At 46.4% G+C, this 15,511-nt stretch overlaps 1 protein-coding gene across 3 annotated transcripts in view; it reads right to left on the bottom strand.

Annotated features, from left to right (window-relative positions):
• LOC115128370 (poliovirus receptor homolog) overlaps window positions 1–15,511 on the bottom strand; it is a 90,257-nt gene that overhangs the window by 69,690 nt on the left and 5,056 nt on the right. Inside the window, exon 1 of one of the 3 annotated variants that reach the window (XM_029658172.2) lies at window positions 14,531–14,953. The exons of 1 other annotated variant lie outside the window; for it this stretch is intronic. In XM_029658172.2, coding sequence (XP_029514032.1) covers window positions 14,531–14,615 — 85 coding nt within the window. In that variant the 5' untranslated portion in view covers window positions 14,616–14,953. Of the gene's footprint in view, window positions 1–14,530; window positions 14,955–15,511 lie in introns of those variants that run through there. One more of the 3 variants, XM_029658170.2, reaches the window with a different exon arrangement.

The following is a 15,511-nucleotide window of genomic DNA, read 5'->3' on the forward strand; positions in this document are numbered from 1 at the left end:
GCGTTTCGACATGGGGTACAGAAGGGCCACATTTCCACAGTGCATTAATAATCTATGCCGGTTCCTGTGGGCATGACGTGCAGGCACCGTCCCCCTCCTCTCTTCTTCTGCTCCCTCCCAAGGCAGTGTCTATTTAAATGTGTGTTTAAAAATCGGGGAGTACAATAGCTCTAATGGCGGCTGGCGTCACAGCCCTCTCTTCCCCTCGCTTATCTCCCCTCTTACTCTCTCTTCTTTCCTCTCTGGAAGAGCAAGAGAAAAGAGGGCGAACAGGGAGAGGGTAAAGCAGTCCCTCGGCCCCTGAGCGCCGGGCCTTGTGATGATGATGAATTAATGAATCGCTGACAAACTCTTGGGCTGCAAACGAGTGTAAGCACTCACCGAGGGGACGTGATGGGGCCTAAAAGCATTGCGTCTGAAATTAGGAAAGAATAAAGTTGGGTTGCAGCCAACAGGGTGGCGCCTGGGGGGGGGGTTCAGCTCCCCCCCCTTCCAGCTCCCAAAAATACTGGCAGCACCCATGCCCACCAAGCAATCATAAACACAGCTCGGCTGCAACGTGAGGCCCAAATAAAGGGGGAACCAGGGAAGGAAAAGGCCCTTGGGGGCCCACGGGGTGGTTTTTAGTTCAGGGGAGGTCCTCAGCAGCACGCACCAATTCTCTCCACAGGCAGAATGTGCAGCGAGACGGAAAATAGCAAAGCTGGGAGATAAATTTTTTTTTTTAAAGAGGATATATGTCTCTTTTTTACATGCTGCTTCACTCATCCGGTTTCTTCATCGACAACTCCAATGCACAAACCCCCTCAGAGTCCTCGGGCATCACATTCTCCTCATGTTTCTCCGGTCATCGTCCGTCCACGGTTCTCTGTCGGAGGGAGATACTGGCGCCCCGCCACCGTGACCTTATCCTATCTGACCTCCGTTAACCTTCATCTGGTATGGTTTCACAGTCTCCTCTTCACTACACATGGATCGGGGTCTGACTCGAATCCTGTCAGCGCAGTAGCTCCATTAAAGGGATACTTTGGGATTTTGGTAATGAAGCCCTTTATCTACTTCCCCAGAGTCAGATGAACTCAGGGATACCATTTGTCATGTCTGTGTCCAGGACATGCTAATAGATACCTGTAGACTTCCAGTAGTTAGCATTGGCTCGCAAAACTACCTCAACTGCTTTCATATACTGGACACAGAGACATAGAAATGGTATCCACAAGTTCATCCGACTCTGGGGAAGTAGATAAATGCCTTTGCCAACGCTATCTTTGATTTAGCACCGGGGGGCATGGTCTGTTTGCCCTCCATGGGGGGGGCATGGTCTGTTTGTCCTCCATTGTCGTGTCGCTGGGAAAGCTCTTCTAATCTGGTGGCAATTCTTATCCTGGGTATATAATTAGCAACTGGGTGGGGAAAAAGGTCACAAAACCCAGGTTTTTTTTGTCTGGGAATCCCCCCTTTGGATTGCGTCGTCTGCCTCGACTTCGACGGCGCACCAGTATCATTATCTCTCATCGGTAATGGTTATTTCTATGTATCAACAGGGCGGCTTAAATATAAATGTTGTTTTATTTCTCCCACATGAATAACATGTACTTCTCCCCAGTTACGCTGGCCTTCAGGGATAATGAATTAGTGCTACGTTGCTCTTAAGACACGAAGGACTGTTATTTATCCTCACAAAAAGAGAGAGTGAAGTACCGTGGATGCTCTCTCCCCGTCGCCTATTGGCGGTGCCGCTTGACAAAAACATGGTTCCTCTAAACCAGGTCCAGATTGAGTGGCTGTCGCTACAGTAGATTCTAGATATGGAACACAGGTGTTCTTTGCCACAAGGACTATCGTTTGAAACTGAATCTCTATAGAAGCGAAGCTCGTCCTTCACACCATAATGGAAGAAAAAGGTCTAATGCCCACATCAACAGGCCGGGCCACATACAAACAGCGATGGTCTAATGGGAACAAAATCCTAGCAAAGTATCTATTCACCCCCATTCATGAGTGGCAAAAAAAACAGGAAGCTCCTCTCTGGAGTGCTGTTTGGCAGGATAAAACATGAAAAAGAGCCACTCAAAAGGTTGATCTGGAGCCAGTTTGTTTTTTGGGTTTCTAAAAAAAAAATCTATGAATCCCAGGGGCCAGTTTGGGCAGTGAGAACAGATCCCAGAACAGTGTTACTGTGAACACTGATCCAAATGACTTATGGAAAGCTTGTCTCATACAGGTTAGGCGCACAGGCTTCAAAGGGCCTCCCTCTCAATACTCGGTCACAGCGAGAATGGTGGGAGGGAGAACATTCGAAGTCTATTTCTGTCTGGAGAGGCCAGGGCTCCATTATCCCAGATAGACTAGGACTCCATGATGAATAGGACAGCGGACGACCTGTCACAGAGTCCGCCCGCAGGCACGGCACAGGACTTCGTGGACTGGAAAGCCATCTGTACATCATAGGGGCACGACACTCAGTTTAGGTGGCAATTCAGCTCCAACCCAGAGGGAGTCTGTCTGGCTTCTTCCAAAGGCAGGACAGCAAAGGGCACCAGGAAGAAAGTCATGCCTGCAGGACAGGTCTGTCTAGATCCGCAGGGTCATCTTTTACTGTCCTCTTAGTGCAGACACACCCTGTGATGTACAATACCCATCCTCCTGCTCGTACTAAAAGTCTGCAGTCGGAGTCAGGCAGCAGTAGGGGTTCTGAAAAGCTCTGACACACCGTGTTAAATCAATCGTCAAAAGCGACACTGCAAATGAGTCTGTGCTACATTTCATCTGATGTATGGCGCAAAGGCAATGTTTGAGCTGTCATGTGTTTTCCGGCGTAAGAAATGTTTTTCTCCTCATCTTCATTCCTTGCGAATGGGGAGACGCGTCGTCCCAGCTATGCCGGCACAGCGCTGAAAAGACGCGACGCTATTGACAATCCGTGTTCAAAAACTAAATGCTAAATTGTGAGAGGAAATCAACATTAGTCTAGCAAACACAGACGGGCAAGAACAGCGATTGAACAAACCATATTAACTGTCCTCATTGTTGGACGTTCCGGGGGGACAGTGTAGACAGTGTGGAGAGAGACAGCTGGAAAATCAGGGATGGTGGGGCGTGGGGGGGGCAGGAAAGTCCTCAGGGGAAGAGAGTTAAAATAAGCACTTCTTCCAGCCTTTTTGTGCTATAATATCTGGGTTCAACTACTCAGATTATTTTTGTCTGCTCCCATAACAGAGAACTGGGAAATTGGAGAACAAGATAAGAGGGGGGGGGGGGGGGGGGGGTCTTATCTTTGATAGTACAATATTATGTACATCGTTTGGCAAAATGAGGGCACATGTATCATGACAAGACGGTACACTCAATTGAATTGAGCAGGGGGGGAAAGGGAAGGAAAGTGAGACCGTCAAACTAAGCCGCTCTACTGTGTGTAGTCGCCTAGACGCAGGGTGTGCAGAGGAATGGCTTGAAAAGATAGGAGAGAGAGAGAGAGCAGGGCGGGATCAGGAAATGGTGGCTGGAGAGGCAGAGCAGCACAAAGGGAGAAATATTGGATGTGGTGAGAGGAGGAGAGAAGGGGGGACCGTAATATATGGTGGCTCGGTCTGAGGGTCACCGTTACAGATAAGCACTAAAATAAACATGACCATGCCTGACCCTCTCTGCCACCGAGTCAGCGAGAGATGGAGGGATTTCAGGGGGAGAATATGAAAGAGAGAACAGATAAAAGAGAGACAGAGCGAGCTAGTGAGGGTGCCGGGGATTAATCTTAGAGGACTGGCTTTAATGTGCGAGGGAGAGAGAGACAGAATGGGAGTTGGAGAAAGACCGAGGGCAGAAAGCCAATTTAGCTTTCACAAGTAATCACACTGGTAAGCCTTTTACAGGAAAAGAGGACAAAATTATTTTCTATGACATGGTCATTTCAGACAGTATTTCTCAGCACTGAGCAGACAACACTCAGTGTGGCGCTCTGTGTGGCGCTGGCTGAATATCAACAACAAACCAATCAATATATACCTAGTCCTGCTATAGAGGCACATTAAGCCTGCCGGGAGGATAAATTCCTGGGAAAATATTCAATGAAACATTTATTCATCACCTTTGTGCAGGGCCAAGGAATCTGTTGCGTGCCTGAAGAGATACAAGTTAACGCCGTCCCCCATTACTTTTCGCTTGGCACTGCTTATCTGATCGCACTTTGAACAGAGGAGTGGGAGACGTGAACGAGAAAAGATTGAGCACAAGAGAGATCTTGAGATAGAGAAGACAAAAGAGGAAGGGAGGGATGACGAGCATAAACGCGAGAGTAGAGAAAGACAGCGGCGAGGAGAGAGAGGCTGAGAGAGCGATTATGTTAAAACAACCCCGCGGCCCACGGTAATTGTGCTGTCTCACTCCACTGCCCAAATAAGGCAATGGAATGCGTGAGCAAAGGGGTAAGGATAACCTGTATTGGATTCAAAACCCTTGCTACGGTGCTTTCCAGACAAACAATATATCCACTGTGTACAGAAACTAGTGCACACACACACACACACACACACACACACAAAAGACTAACAAACAGAAAATGGCATTTCCAATGAACTTGTGAACCTCGCTGCGAAGCTTATCTGGAAATTCTTCAAATTCTGCCAGAAAGGCAGATGACCTCCAGCGGTGACCTCACCAGAGGGGGTGCAATGAGCATCACCCCATGTGACACACACCGACTGAGCGATAACGACTGATGGAGGTGGGAGGCCTGCCATGTCTTCCCTTAGGCAGTGTCCAGCCTGCATCATCCGTGAGTCACAGACAGACATAAACCTGAACGGAGGAATTCAACCAACAAACAAGCTGGCAGGGAGGAGAGGGGGGTGGGCACGGATATGGAGGCATAATGCGCTGTCTGGAAGCAGGCGTGCCAAAGACGCCGTCACTGCCATGCCTTACATAGCATGCAGTCACCTTGGCTTGTTGTGGTTGTTGTGAACCCACCGCCAGTGCAGAATTCTGGGTATGTGTTGCATATCAGAGGGTGAAAACAACCAAGCCTGTTGAGGGTCGCTGCCATCGACTCAGACTGTCAGAGAAACGGTACACACTAAACGCCTTAACCGTTTCCCCCCTACAGTGCTGTGTGCTGTCATGAGCCTCAGAGCAGTGTCTTCCTCCAGACGCTCCAGTGGATACCTTCCCGAGGCGGAGGCGTCCAGCTCCCTCTGACACTCTCCGGATTGCTCATTCCGGGAAAACCAGAAACATTTTGACACTGAACAGGGTTGCAGCAGTGTCACAGTGCAATAAACTCTGATACTAGAAGAAAAAAAAAAGTTCCAGGAATAGCGAGAGGCTGACAATCCCCACAAACCTGTCAAGTTCAAAGCGGTGTGTTACAGACGGAGACTCGATTCCAAATCCATGTAAGGTGAACTCGTAAAAATAAAAAACTAATGCGTTGACAAGAGGATGATTTTTTTTTTTTCAGGACAGTGTAGCCTACATTCTCAATTTTTTTCGTTGCCATATGTACACTGAGCAAAAATGTTAAAAAAGCAACATGTAAAGTGTTGGTCCAATGTTTCATGAGCTGACCTACAAAGATCCCAGAAATGTTCCATATGCACAAAAAGCTTATTTCTCAAAAATGTTACATTCCTGTTAGTGAGCATTTCTCCTTTGACAAGGTAAGTAATTCACCTGACAGGTGTCACATCAAGGAGCTGATGAAACAAGATGATCATTACACAGGTGCACTTTGTGCTGGGGACAATAAAGGGACACTTAAAATTTGCAGTTTTGTCACACAACACAATGCCACAAATGTCTGAAGTCGAGCGTGCAATTGGCAAGTTGACTGCAGGAAAGTCCACCAGAGCTGCTGCCAGAGAATGTAATGTTCAATTCTCTACCATAACGTTGTTTTAGAGAATTTGGCAGTACGTTCAACTGGCCTAACAAATCGCAGACCACGTCAGCTCAGGACTTCCACATCAGGACAGCTGATGAAACTGAAGAGTACTTCTGTCTGTAATTAACGCCCTTTTGTGAGGAAAATTCTGATTGGCTGAGCCTGGCTCCCAAGTGGGTGGGCCTATGCCCTCCCAAGCCCACCCATATTTTGTTTCAGTAGATTTAGATCTTCTTGCAATTGATTTACTGTTTCATGAGTAAATTAGAGCAGATGGTGTTAAACTATATAGCCTTCCTGCATTTTGTTTAAAATCAAAGCACATTCTGCCTAGTAGCCTACAGTCGCATGCTGTTGAGTTTTGACCTCGTTCGATTTTCGTTGTTGGACTATTCAGCTAACAATCACCTCACAATCACCTCATTTCTTCTGAGATTTTAGGTTATTTTTGGTGTAACAGTGACATTATACTCTGCTATTATATGGGTCTCTGTAGAATACTAATGAATCCTTATGTGATCTTCCAAGACATGAATTCATCTTTGATCTTAGACACTCCAGTGGGCTCTGGCAGTACTGCTGCACTGAACTAGCTAATAGCGCACCAGCCGCACCTAGTCTATCTTTTTTCCTCGTCCAAAATGTGAAACGACGCGTGGCCGTTTGATGAACATCCGGGAATATGTGGACAAGGAAACTTTGGTTGGTCTCAAACAGTTATCAAGGGAGACTTCTAAAAACGGGATCGAGTGACGTAGCAGCATATCTGTTGAATGAACTAATGAGCATGGAGACTGGAGAGCCTCATGGAGACTGGAGAGCCTCATGGAGACTGGAGAGCCTCACAAGTTTGACAAAAAAGTACCTTAGAGCTTTCAGTCTAATACGGCCAGTGGCGGTTGGTGCCGTTTAAGATTAGGGAGGATGATTTGTTTGTAATGAGCATGTCCTTATTTCTATCACAGCATGTTGGATGACTGTCATTCATATTCCATTCACCCGGTTCAGTGTAACAACCATAGGTTTAGGCTACTACATGATACAAAAATGTTCCCCAACCCATCAGGTTGCTACAACCTAGCCTACGAATGAAAGTGTAAAATTTAGGTGCTTGAAATTGAGAGACATTTTTTAGTAATCAAGGTGACAGTCAGGGACACATTCAATACCACCTTGCACTCTCTTGCCTGCATCTAGCTGATCTAAGGTGTAATCATTAGTGCAAATGAGTTTCTATTAGACAAATTCAGGTATTTTTATCCCAGTTTTGTTTCCGTTTAAGAAACCTTTTCAACAGGATTAGCGGAATGAATACACCCCTATCACCTGCACACGCAGTTCACTTTCATAGCAGCCACATACAAAACAGCATGATCACTTTGCTCGTTGTATAATTCCTTCTCACATCTGTCCTCACCTTTTTCCTTTGATTGTGGACTTCAGTGCACAACACAACAGCTGTCTGTGACCAGGCAAAAAAAAACTTTCCAAGCCAAACCTTCATAACATAACCACTACGCACAGTCTACATCGTTTTCACCATTAGCTAACTTCAAAGTCAGCATAGCTACTGGGACTAATATGTCAGTAAACTTGCTACAATCATGCAGTACAGTGTACAGCAAGTAGTTACACCGGCAGGCCCCGGTAGCAAAACATTTATAAAAACCAAAAGCTTACATAAACATGGAAGAGTTCCAGTGTTGGATAGCCTTAGCCAGCTAGCTAACATAGCACCCCTCTCTGTTAGAGCCAGGTGTTTAAACTAGCTAGCTGCATTCACTAGCTAAATAAGTGAATCAAATACCACAAAATATAGCTAGCTCTGATACGTTGGAGGACATCCTCTGGAAGTCATCTTAATTACTGTGTAAGTGTATGGAAGGGGGTGAGAACCATGAGTCTCCAATACAAAACCTAGAAGTCAATGTACCCAAGGACACCATGTGCTAACCCAGGAAGTACTGTCGAGGCTACAGACGACTTTCATTGCAAAAAAGTATGTTTTAATCAATTATTTGGTGACGTGAATATATTTAGTATAGTTATATCTAAGAAGGATGAAGTTCACTGAGGATGGGCCTCTCTTGAAATCGGCTATTGACTTACTTTTGTAGCTCTTTGTCAGAAGCACGCTTTTTGTAAGTAGTGAGGCCTAACTGTCCTCTCAAAGTTTAGCCTGAAAGGATTTGAGAAATGTGATAGGTATATCATCAACCAATGACATGGCCTACGTCTCCTCTTGCGCTGCGCAGAACATCAGAGCTCAACAACGATTGGAGAAATGTTAATCACCAGTACAACATCCTTATGATACAATATATAGAGTGCGTTCAGAAAGTATTCAGACCCCATGACTTTTTCCACATTTTGTTACGTTACAGCCTTGTTCTAAAATGGATGGAATAGTCCCCCCCCCTCATCAATCTACACAGAACACCCAATCATGACAAAAGCAAAAACAGCTTTTTAGACATTTTTGCAAATGTATTAACAAAGAACTGAAAAATCACATTTACATTTACATTACATTTAAGTCATTTAGCAGACGCTCTTATCCAGAGCGACTTACAAATTGGTGCGTTCACCTTAAGACATCCAGTGGAACAGCCACTTTACAATAGTGCATCTAAATATTTTAAGGGGGGAGGGGGTGAGAAGGATTACTTTATCCTATCCTAGGTATTCCTGAAAGAGGTGGGGTTTCAGGTGTCTCCGGAAGGTGGTGATTGACTCCGCTGTCCTGGCGTCGTGAGGGAGTTTGTTCCACCATTGGGGGGCCAGAGCAGCGAACAGTTTTGACTGGGCTGCGCGGGAACTGTACTTCCTCAGTGGTAGGGAGGCGAGCAGGCCAGAGGTGGATGAACGCAGTGCCCTTGTTTGGGTGTAGGGCCTGATCAGAGCCTGGAGGTACTGAGGTGCCGTTCCCTCACAGCTCCGTAGGCAAGCACCATGGTCTTGTAGCGGATGCGAGCTTCAACTGGAAGCCAGTGGAGAGAGCGGAGGAGCGGGGAGACGGAGAGAACTTGGGAAGGTTGAACACCAGACGGGCTGCGGCGTTCTGGATGAGTTGTAGGGGTTTAATGGCACAGGCAGGAGCCCAGCCAAAGCGAGTTGCAGTAATCCAGACGGGAGATGACAAGTGCCTGGATTAGGACCTGCGCTGCTTCCTGTGTGAGGCAGGGTCGTACTCTACGGATGTTGTAGAGCATGAACCTACAAGAACGGGCCACCGCCTTGATGTTAGTTGAGAACGACAGGGTGTTGTCCAGGATCACGCCAAGGTTCTTAGCGCTCTGGGAGGAGGACACAATGGAGTTGTCAACCGTGATGGCGAGATCATGGAACGGGCAGTCCTTCCCGGGAGGAAGAGCAGCTCCGTCTTGCCGAGGTTCAGCTTGAGGTGGTGATCCGTCATCCACACTGATATGTCTGCCAGACATGCAGAGATGCGATTCGCCACCTGGTCATCAGAAGGGGGAAAGGAGAAGATTAATTGTGTGTCGTCTGCATAGCAATGATAGGAGAGACCATGTGAGGTTATGACAGAGCCAAGTGACTTGGTGTATAGCGAGAATAGGAGAGGGCCTAGAACAGAGCCCTGGGGGACGCCAGTGGTGAGAGCGCGTGGTGAGGAGACAGATTCTCGCCACGCCACCTGGTAGGAGCGACCTGTCAGGTAGGACGCAATCCAAGCGTGGGCCGCGCCGAAGATGCCCAACTCGGAGAGGGTGGAGAGGAGGATCTGATGGTTCACAGTATCGAAGGCAGCCAATAGGTCTAGAAGGATGAGAGCAGAGGAGAGAGAGTTAGCTTTAGCAGTGCGGAGGGCCTCCGTGATACAGAGAAGAGCAGTCTCAGTTGAATGACTAGTCTTGAAACCTGACTGATTTGGATCAAGAAGGTCATTCTGAGAGAGATAGCGGGAGAGCTGGCCAAGGACGGCACGTTCAAGAGTTTGAGAGAAAAGAAAGAAGGGATACTGGTCTGTAGTTGTTGACATCGGAGGGATCGAGTGTAGGTTTTTTCAGAAGGGGTGCAACTCTCGCTCTCTTGAAGACAGAAGGGACGTAGCCAGCGGTCAGGGATGAGTTGATGAGCGAGGTGAGGTAAGGGAGAAGGTCTCCGGAAATGGTCTGGAGAAGAGAGGAGGGAATAGGGTCAAGCGGGCAGGTTGTTGGGCGGCCGGCCGTCACAAGACGCGAGATTTCATCTGGAGAGAGAGGGGAGAAAGAGGTCAGAGCACAGGGTAGGGCAGTGTGAGCAGAACCAGCGGTGTCGTTTGACTTAGCAAACGAGGATCGGATGTCGTCGACCTTCTTTTCAAAATGGTTGACGAAGTCATCTGCAGAGAGGGAGGAGGGGGAGGGGGAGGAGGATTCAGGAGGGAGGAGAAGGTGGCAAAGAGCTTCCTAGGGTTAGAGGCAGATGCTTGGACTTTAGAGTGGTAGAAAGTGGCTTTAGCAGCAGAGACAGAAGAGGAAAATGTAGAGAGGAGGGAGTGAAAGGATGCCAGGTCCGCAGGGAGGCGAGTTTTCCTCCATTTCCGCTCGGCTGCCCGGAGCCCTGTTCTGTGAGCTCGCAATGAGTCGTCGAGCCACGGAGCAGGAGGGGAGGACCGAGCCGGCCTGGAGGATAGGGGACATAGAGAATCAAGGGATGCAGAAAGGGAGGAGAGGAGGGTTGAGGAGGCAGAATCAGGAGATAGGTTGGAGAAGGTTTGAGCAGAGGGAAGAGATGATAGGATGGAAGAGGAGAGAGTAGCGGGGGAGAGAGAATGTACATGTATCCAGACCCTTTACTCAGTACATTGTTGAAGCACCTTTGGCAACGATTCCAGCCTCGAGTCTTCTTGGGTATGACGCTACAAGCTCGGCACACCTGTATTTGGGGAGCTTCTCCCATTCTTCTCTGCAGATCCTCTCAAGCTCTGTCAGGTTGGATGAGGAGCATCACTTTCCCATAAGTGCAACGTGACTGCAAGAGACATGTTGGAATGTCTGACTGAAATATGGGACAACTACCTTTTTTTTCTAAATTTGCGGTGTTTGAATTTGTCGATAAAATGCGGGAGATGATTGTTTGGTCGCGGGATACAGAACAATGGGCTGAAATGCGGGACATGTGGTCACGCTTACTGGGAGGCTGTTTTGAGTTATTCCAGTTGTTCTGTATTCTAGTTGGATCAGATCATGCCCCTGTGTCTCATCAACGGTGTTCAGTGCCGTGAGCCGGAGGATTCCGACAACCTCCTGTCAATGTGCAAGAGCGTGTGATGCTGCGAACAGCAAGTCTCCTTAGCATGTGCCCACATCCCTTCTGCACTCGCGCTCACCAGTTAAACATTCTTAACTGTTTCAACATTTGTGTAGGCCTGGATTTTATACGCCTGGAACATCGGATCGGGCCTGCTGGAAATGGCATGCAAAAAATGTAACCGAGCATACTTGAAAGAGAATGCATCTTATTAGCAACCTCTGCAGCAATCACTCACCCAGTGTGACAATTGGGTGTCTATAAGTCACTCCCCCTGAAAGTAAAAGACCAATAGAAACATCAAGGTATTAGGGTCTCATCGTCACATTTGTAAAAGCCTCTGCACTGAAAATAGACTCTGGGGTTAAGACTATCAGGCCTAGACATGCCTGTCAGTTTCATTTGCCAAAACCACTGGAAAATGGAAGCAAAATGTTTATCTTTTTGTTTGCTACCCAAGACAGTCATGAAAATGCCTCGATGTTTTCTGTTTTTCCATGCATATCATTTCATTCCATTTTTGCTTCGATGCCTAGGGAGTTAAGGGAGCTGCCCAAATTAAAATCAGGAGGAGGAGGAAGTGGTAACAAGATCTCTTTACAGGAAGTAACTAGATCCATTTTCGTTTCGTCTCCCAGTTTAAATTTCGCCTCGACTCCACAAAAGTGAACTGATCCAAAAGTGATGGAAAAAAGGACGGTGCTCAGCTCCTGTTTGAGCCAGACCTGAGACGGGTTACGGCGTCGACCATGAAGACACCATGCGTTTGTCGTGCCTTTTAACAGCCAGACAGAACGGTCGGCCAGGCCTGCAGAGACGACACGTCGTGGTGAAGTGCTCGAAGGAGAGCACACCGAAGTGGCGAGGACTTGTTGTGCTGCAGCTGCCAGGCACAATTTTCAATCAACCCTAGAATTACTGAGGGATATAAAAGTAATTAATAAAGATTGCACTGGACCGGCGGGATTTTTATTTGATTATATTCTGTGTCTGTTTTACATAGAGAGGTGCTGTGAATACATTTTCAGCCCGACACTGGTGGAGAGAGATGTCGGTGTGCAGTATGCAAATGGAAATGACATGCTAAACGCAGGGGAGTCGCAGGGAGCCAAGTCAGACATTCTGATTTAGACAGAGGGCACATGGAAGGGCGAGAGTTCTCCTAGCCCACTCAGAAATCCATCTCTTTAGTCTCCGTTTCATCTCAAACTGCAGGTGGGTGGAGGAGTTTGAAAGAATAGGGGGAGTAGGTTATCTGCCGCCATCTCGCTTGCATCAGCAGGAGGGGTTGACCTCAACTTGTTGCAAGCGATTTAGAAGTTACTTGGTGGTGGAGAGGGTGTTTATTTCCGGTGAACCCATCTCATTACTCCACCATAGCGCTACTCGTTTATGTTTCTAGTTGCATGGATTACTCCTCTGCATGTCTTTATGCATTTGTGAAGGTGCTGTTCTATTCCGTTTGCCTGTAAGATTATCTGAGTTATTCCACAGTAAATCCTTGAGACGGCTTGACCGGTCAGAAAAATTCTAAATGTATCATTTATCTTTTGAAATTGTTGTCATTATAGAGAGTAGGTCATTTAATTTGACCAGGCCTGAAACCCTCTACATATAAGACTGAGTAAATTAGGAAATCATAGTTGATACCTTCCCCTTCAGCGAGAGGCATGGTTTGGGTGAGTTGAGGACATGCAGGAACTTTTGGCTGCCCCCACCCCACCCCACCCCACCACACCACACGTCTATAAACAATGGGGCCCAGAACTCCGGTTGGAGAGGGAGGGGGGATATCGGACCAATGACTAAAGCTGCTCCAACAAAGGGCCCGGACAGGAGCTGGAGCAAAGTCTGAAAATAGGCTAGAAAGAGAGAATAGGCATACTGTGAAAGGGCTGGGATTTTTTTTTAAACTCCGGGTGGGGGTATTGGGTGGGGGATAGAAGTTTGTTATGTTCAGTTTATTCAGGGTGCTTCAAATGTTGATTGAGCTCTGAAATCGTAAACATTCAGAAATGTATGCGCAAGCAAGGAGCCTGTTTTTTTTTTGGTTGTTGCTTAAATTATACTGCAGACTTTACAATACTGACACCTGTTTGCAATGAGAATTTGTATGGACATAAACATTTGCAAAATGGATTCCTATAAAAAAATGGAATTTTCTTTACGCTTACTAAAACATTACAGTACACAAAACGGATGTATTTTTTTCCCCACATCCCAGGCCTGAATTCAAGATGTATCAAACGGTATACGAGCAAAGCCACCAGACAAGATGGACATCTCAATGTCCCAAATTCATGCTGCCACTCAGGAGTATCCATGACAACCAGCTCACAATCTGAACTATAAACCCAGGCAAACCTCTACCCAGAAACTCTTAATAGAATTAAAAGCATCAGGCTACAGTAAATGTACAGTAAACACAAATTACGTAGGCCTATGCAACACTGTGCGATCAACCATCAAAATCAATACATTCCTCAAATCTAGTAGCCCTAAACCCTGACAGGCTCAAGACATCTATACTCTCTCTGGTCAAACACCAGTCCAACCTTAGGAGAAACCTTATTTTTCATATCCATGCTCAGGTTTTGGCAGTGATGAGGCTTGCAGTCAATGCACTCTTCAATTGTGCTGAATGCAGGAGACATGACAACTGAATTGTTTAGAAGGCTAACATAACTAGTTCATAGGCTATGTAGGCTACATTAGCCATCTTCATTTGACAGTTTTGAGGCTACAATAGATTGATATTTGGTTGGTAAAAAAGAAAAAAAAAAGTAGGATAAATACACATGTAGGTAGAGTCCATTCTCGTTCCCCCTCCCCTCCCTCTTTGCTGACAATGTCTTGTAGCCTACAGGAACACCCTGTTGCTTTTTCTGACTTCATTTCAGTTCTTGTAAAATATCAGCTAGATCACTATTGGCTGAATGAAACTTGATCTGCGGATACCAACAAACAAAACAAAACCAAATCAACCGAGACGGTGTCGAAACAGACCACGACTGGATTAAGGTGATTCGGAACAATCACACCTGCGCTGCAGTCTGCGCGCTCTGAGAAATAAATACCCCGGGAGGCCACACCTTGCATGCATAACATGGCGAACCGAAACTCGGGAGGAACCAGACGGTATTGTGTAGAAATAAACTTCCATAACAAGTCTTGAGAAATCCAATACCGTCACCTCTGAAATCATGTATGACCGTGTTGATGAGCCACACAATATGTGCATGCGTTTCATATGGGACTATGGGTGGATCTATGGCACAGTTCGGTTGCCGATACCGAACATTTGAATGAACGTGACCCATTGAAACACATAAAGTAAACGTAATAAAAGGACTGGAGAGTACAGAAAACAGGGTCAATGTCCATGGTCCTTACCTTGAATAATCAGAAGTATCCCTGCTGTCACCAACAAACTGTTTTTCATTGGTGATAGGGGGCAATGTTTAGCGTCTCTCGCCATTCTTCTAAAAAAGACGAGGTGGATATAAAATCCCCAGCACCACACCACACCACAACAGACTTAATATTCCTTGACTGATTGCTTCTCAATAAAAATATATAATAGGAACTAGACCACAAAACAGACCGGAGTCCGTAAACTGTAGGTTTGATCTTCAGTCCGACGTCTTATTTTCTCGATTTCAAATTAGAGTAGACTTGACAGTCACACAAAAACATTCAAAACCCCTCCCCGTCTGGGGCGGACGTAGTGCGTACAGGTATGTCTCTGGTGTTCGCTAAATGGCACCAGAAAAAAGTAACACTCATGTTCCGTGTGTCGGTTATCTCCACTAAGCATTCGCACGCATTCTGAGTGGGGGAGTGGTTGTGATGTCACAATATGCCGCCTAAAACCAGAGCCATATATTAAGGGTGCGTTCGTAAATTCAATCTGGAGTGCCAGAGTACACTCAGAGTGCCCTCTGGTCGTTCGTAAATTCAGAGCGTTGTCAGATGGTCCGTTCGTAAATTCGTCAGTTATTCTGCGCTCTGACACACTCAGACGAGATTACTCTGAAATCGGAGTAGATAGCCAGAGTGAATTTACGAACGCACCCTAAAATAGTTAGGCAAACTTTTAGAATTGTGAATATTGTTCTAATTTTAGACATTAAATTGCATAGCATGGTTTAAATATTCCCCATGTAATGTTAATGGTAAACTAACATGGCAGCAATAGAACGTTGAAGTATCATGTTTATGCATCGTAATGCTCATTCTATACATTCCGTTTTATAGTCTTTTTTTGTATATTCCCATGTAATATTAATGGGGAGCTAAAACGGCTGTCATCAAATGTTGAAGTGTTACGTAAAATGCACATAATGCAGAAACCGCATTGTCCTGAAGCCGCGT

Source organism: Oncorhynchus nerka, linkage group LG4 (assembly GCF_034236695.1).
Source record: "Oncorhynchus nerka isolate Pitt River linkage group LG4, Oner_Uvic_2.0, whole genome shotgun sequence".
Lineage (NCBI taxonomy): Eukaryota > Metazoa > Chordata > Actinopteri > Salmoniformes > Salmonidae > Oncorhynchus > Oncorhynchus nerka.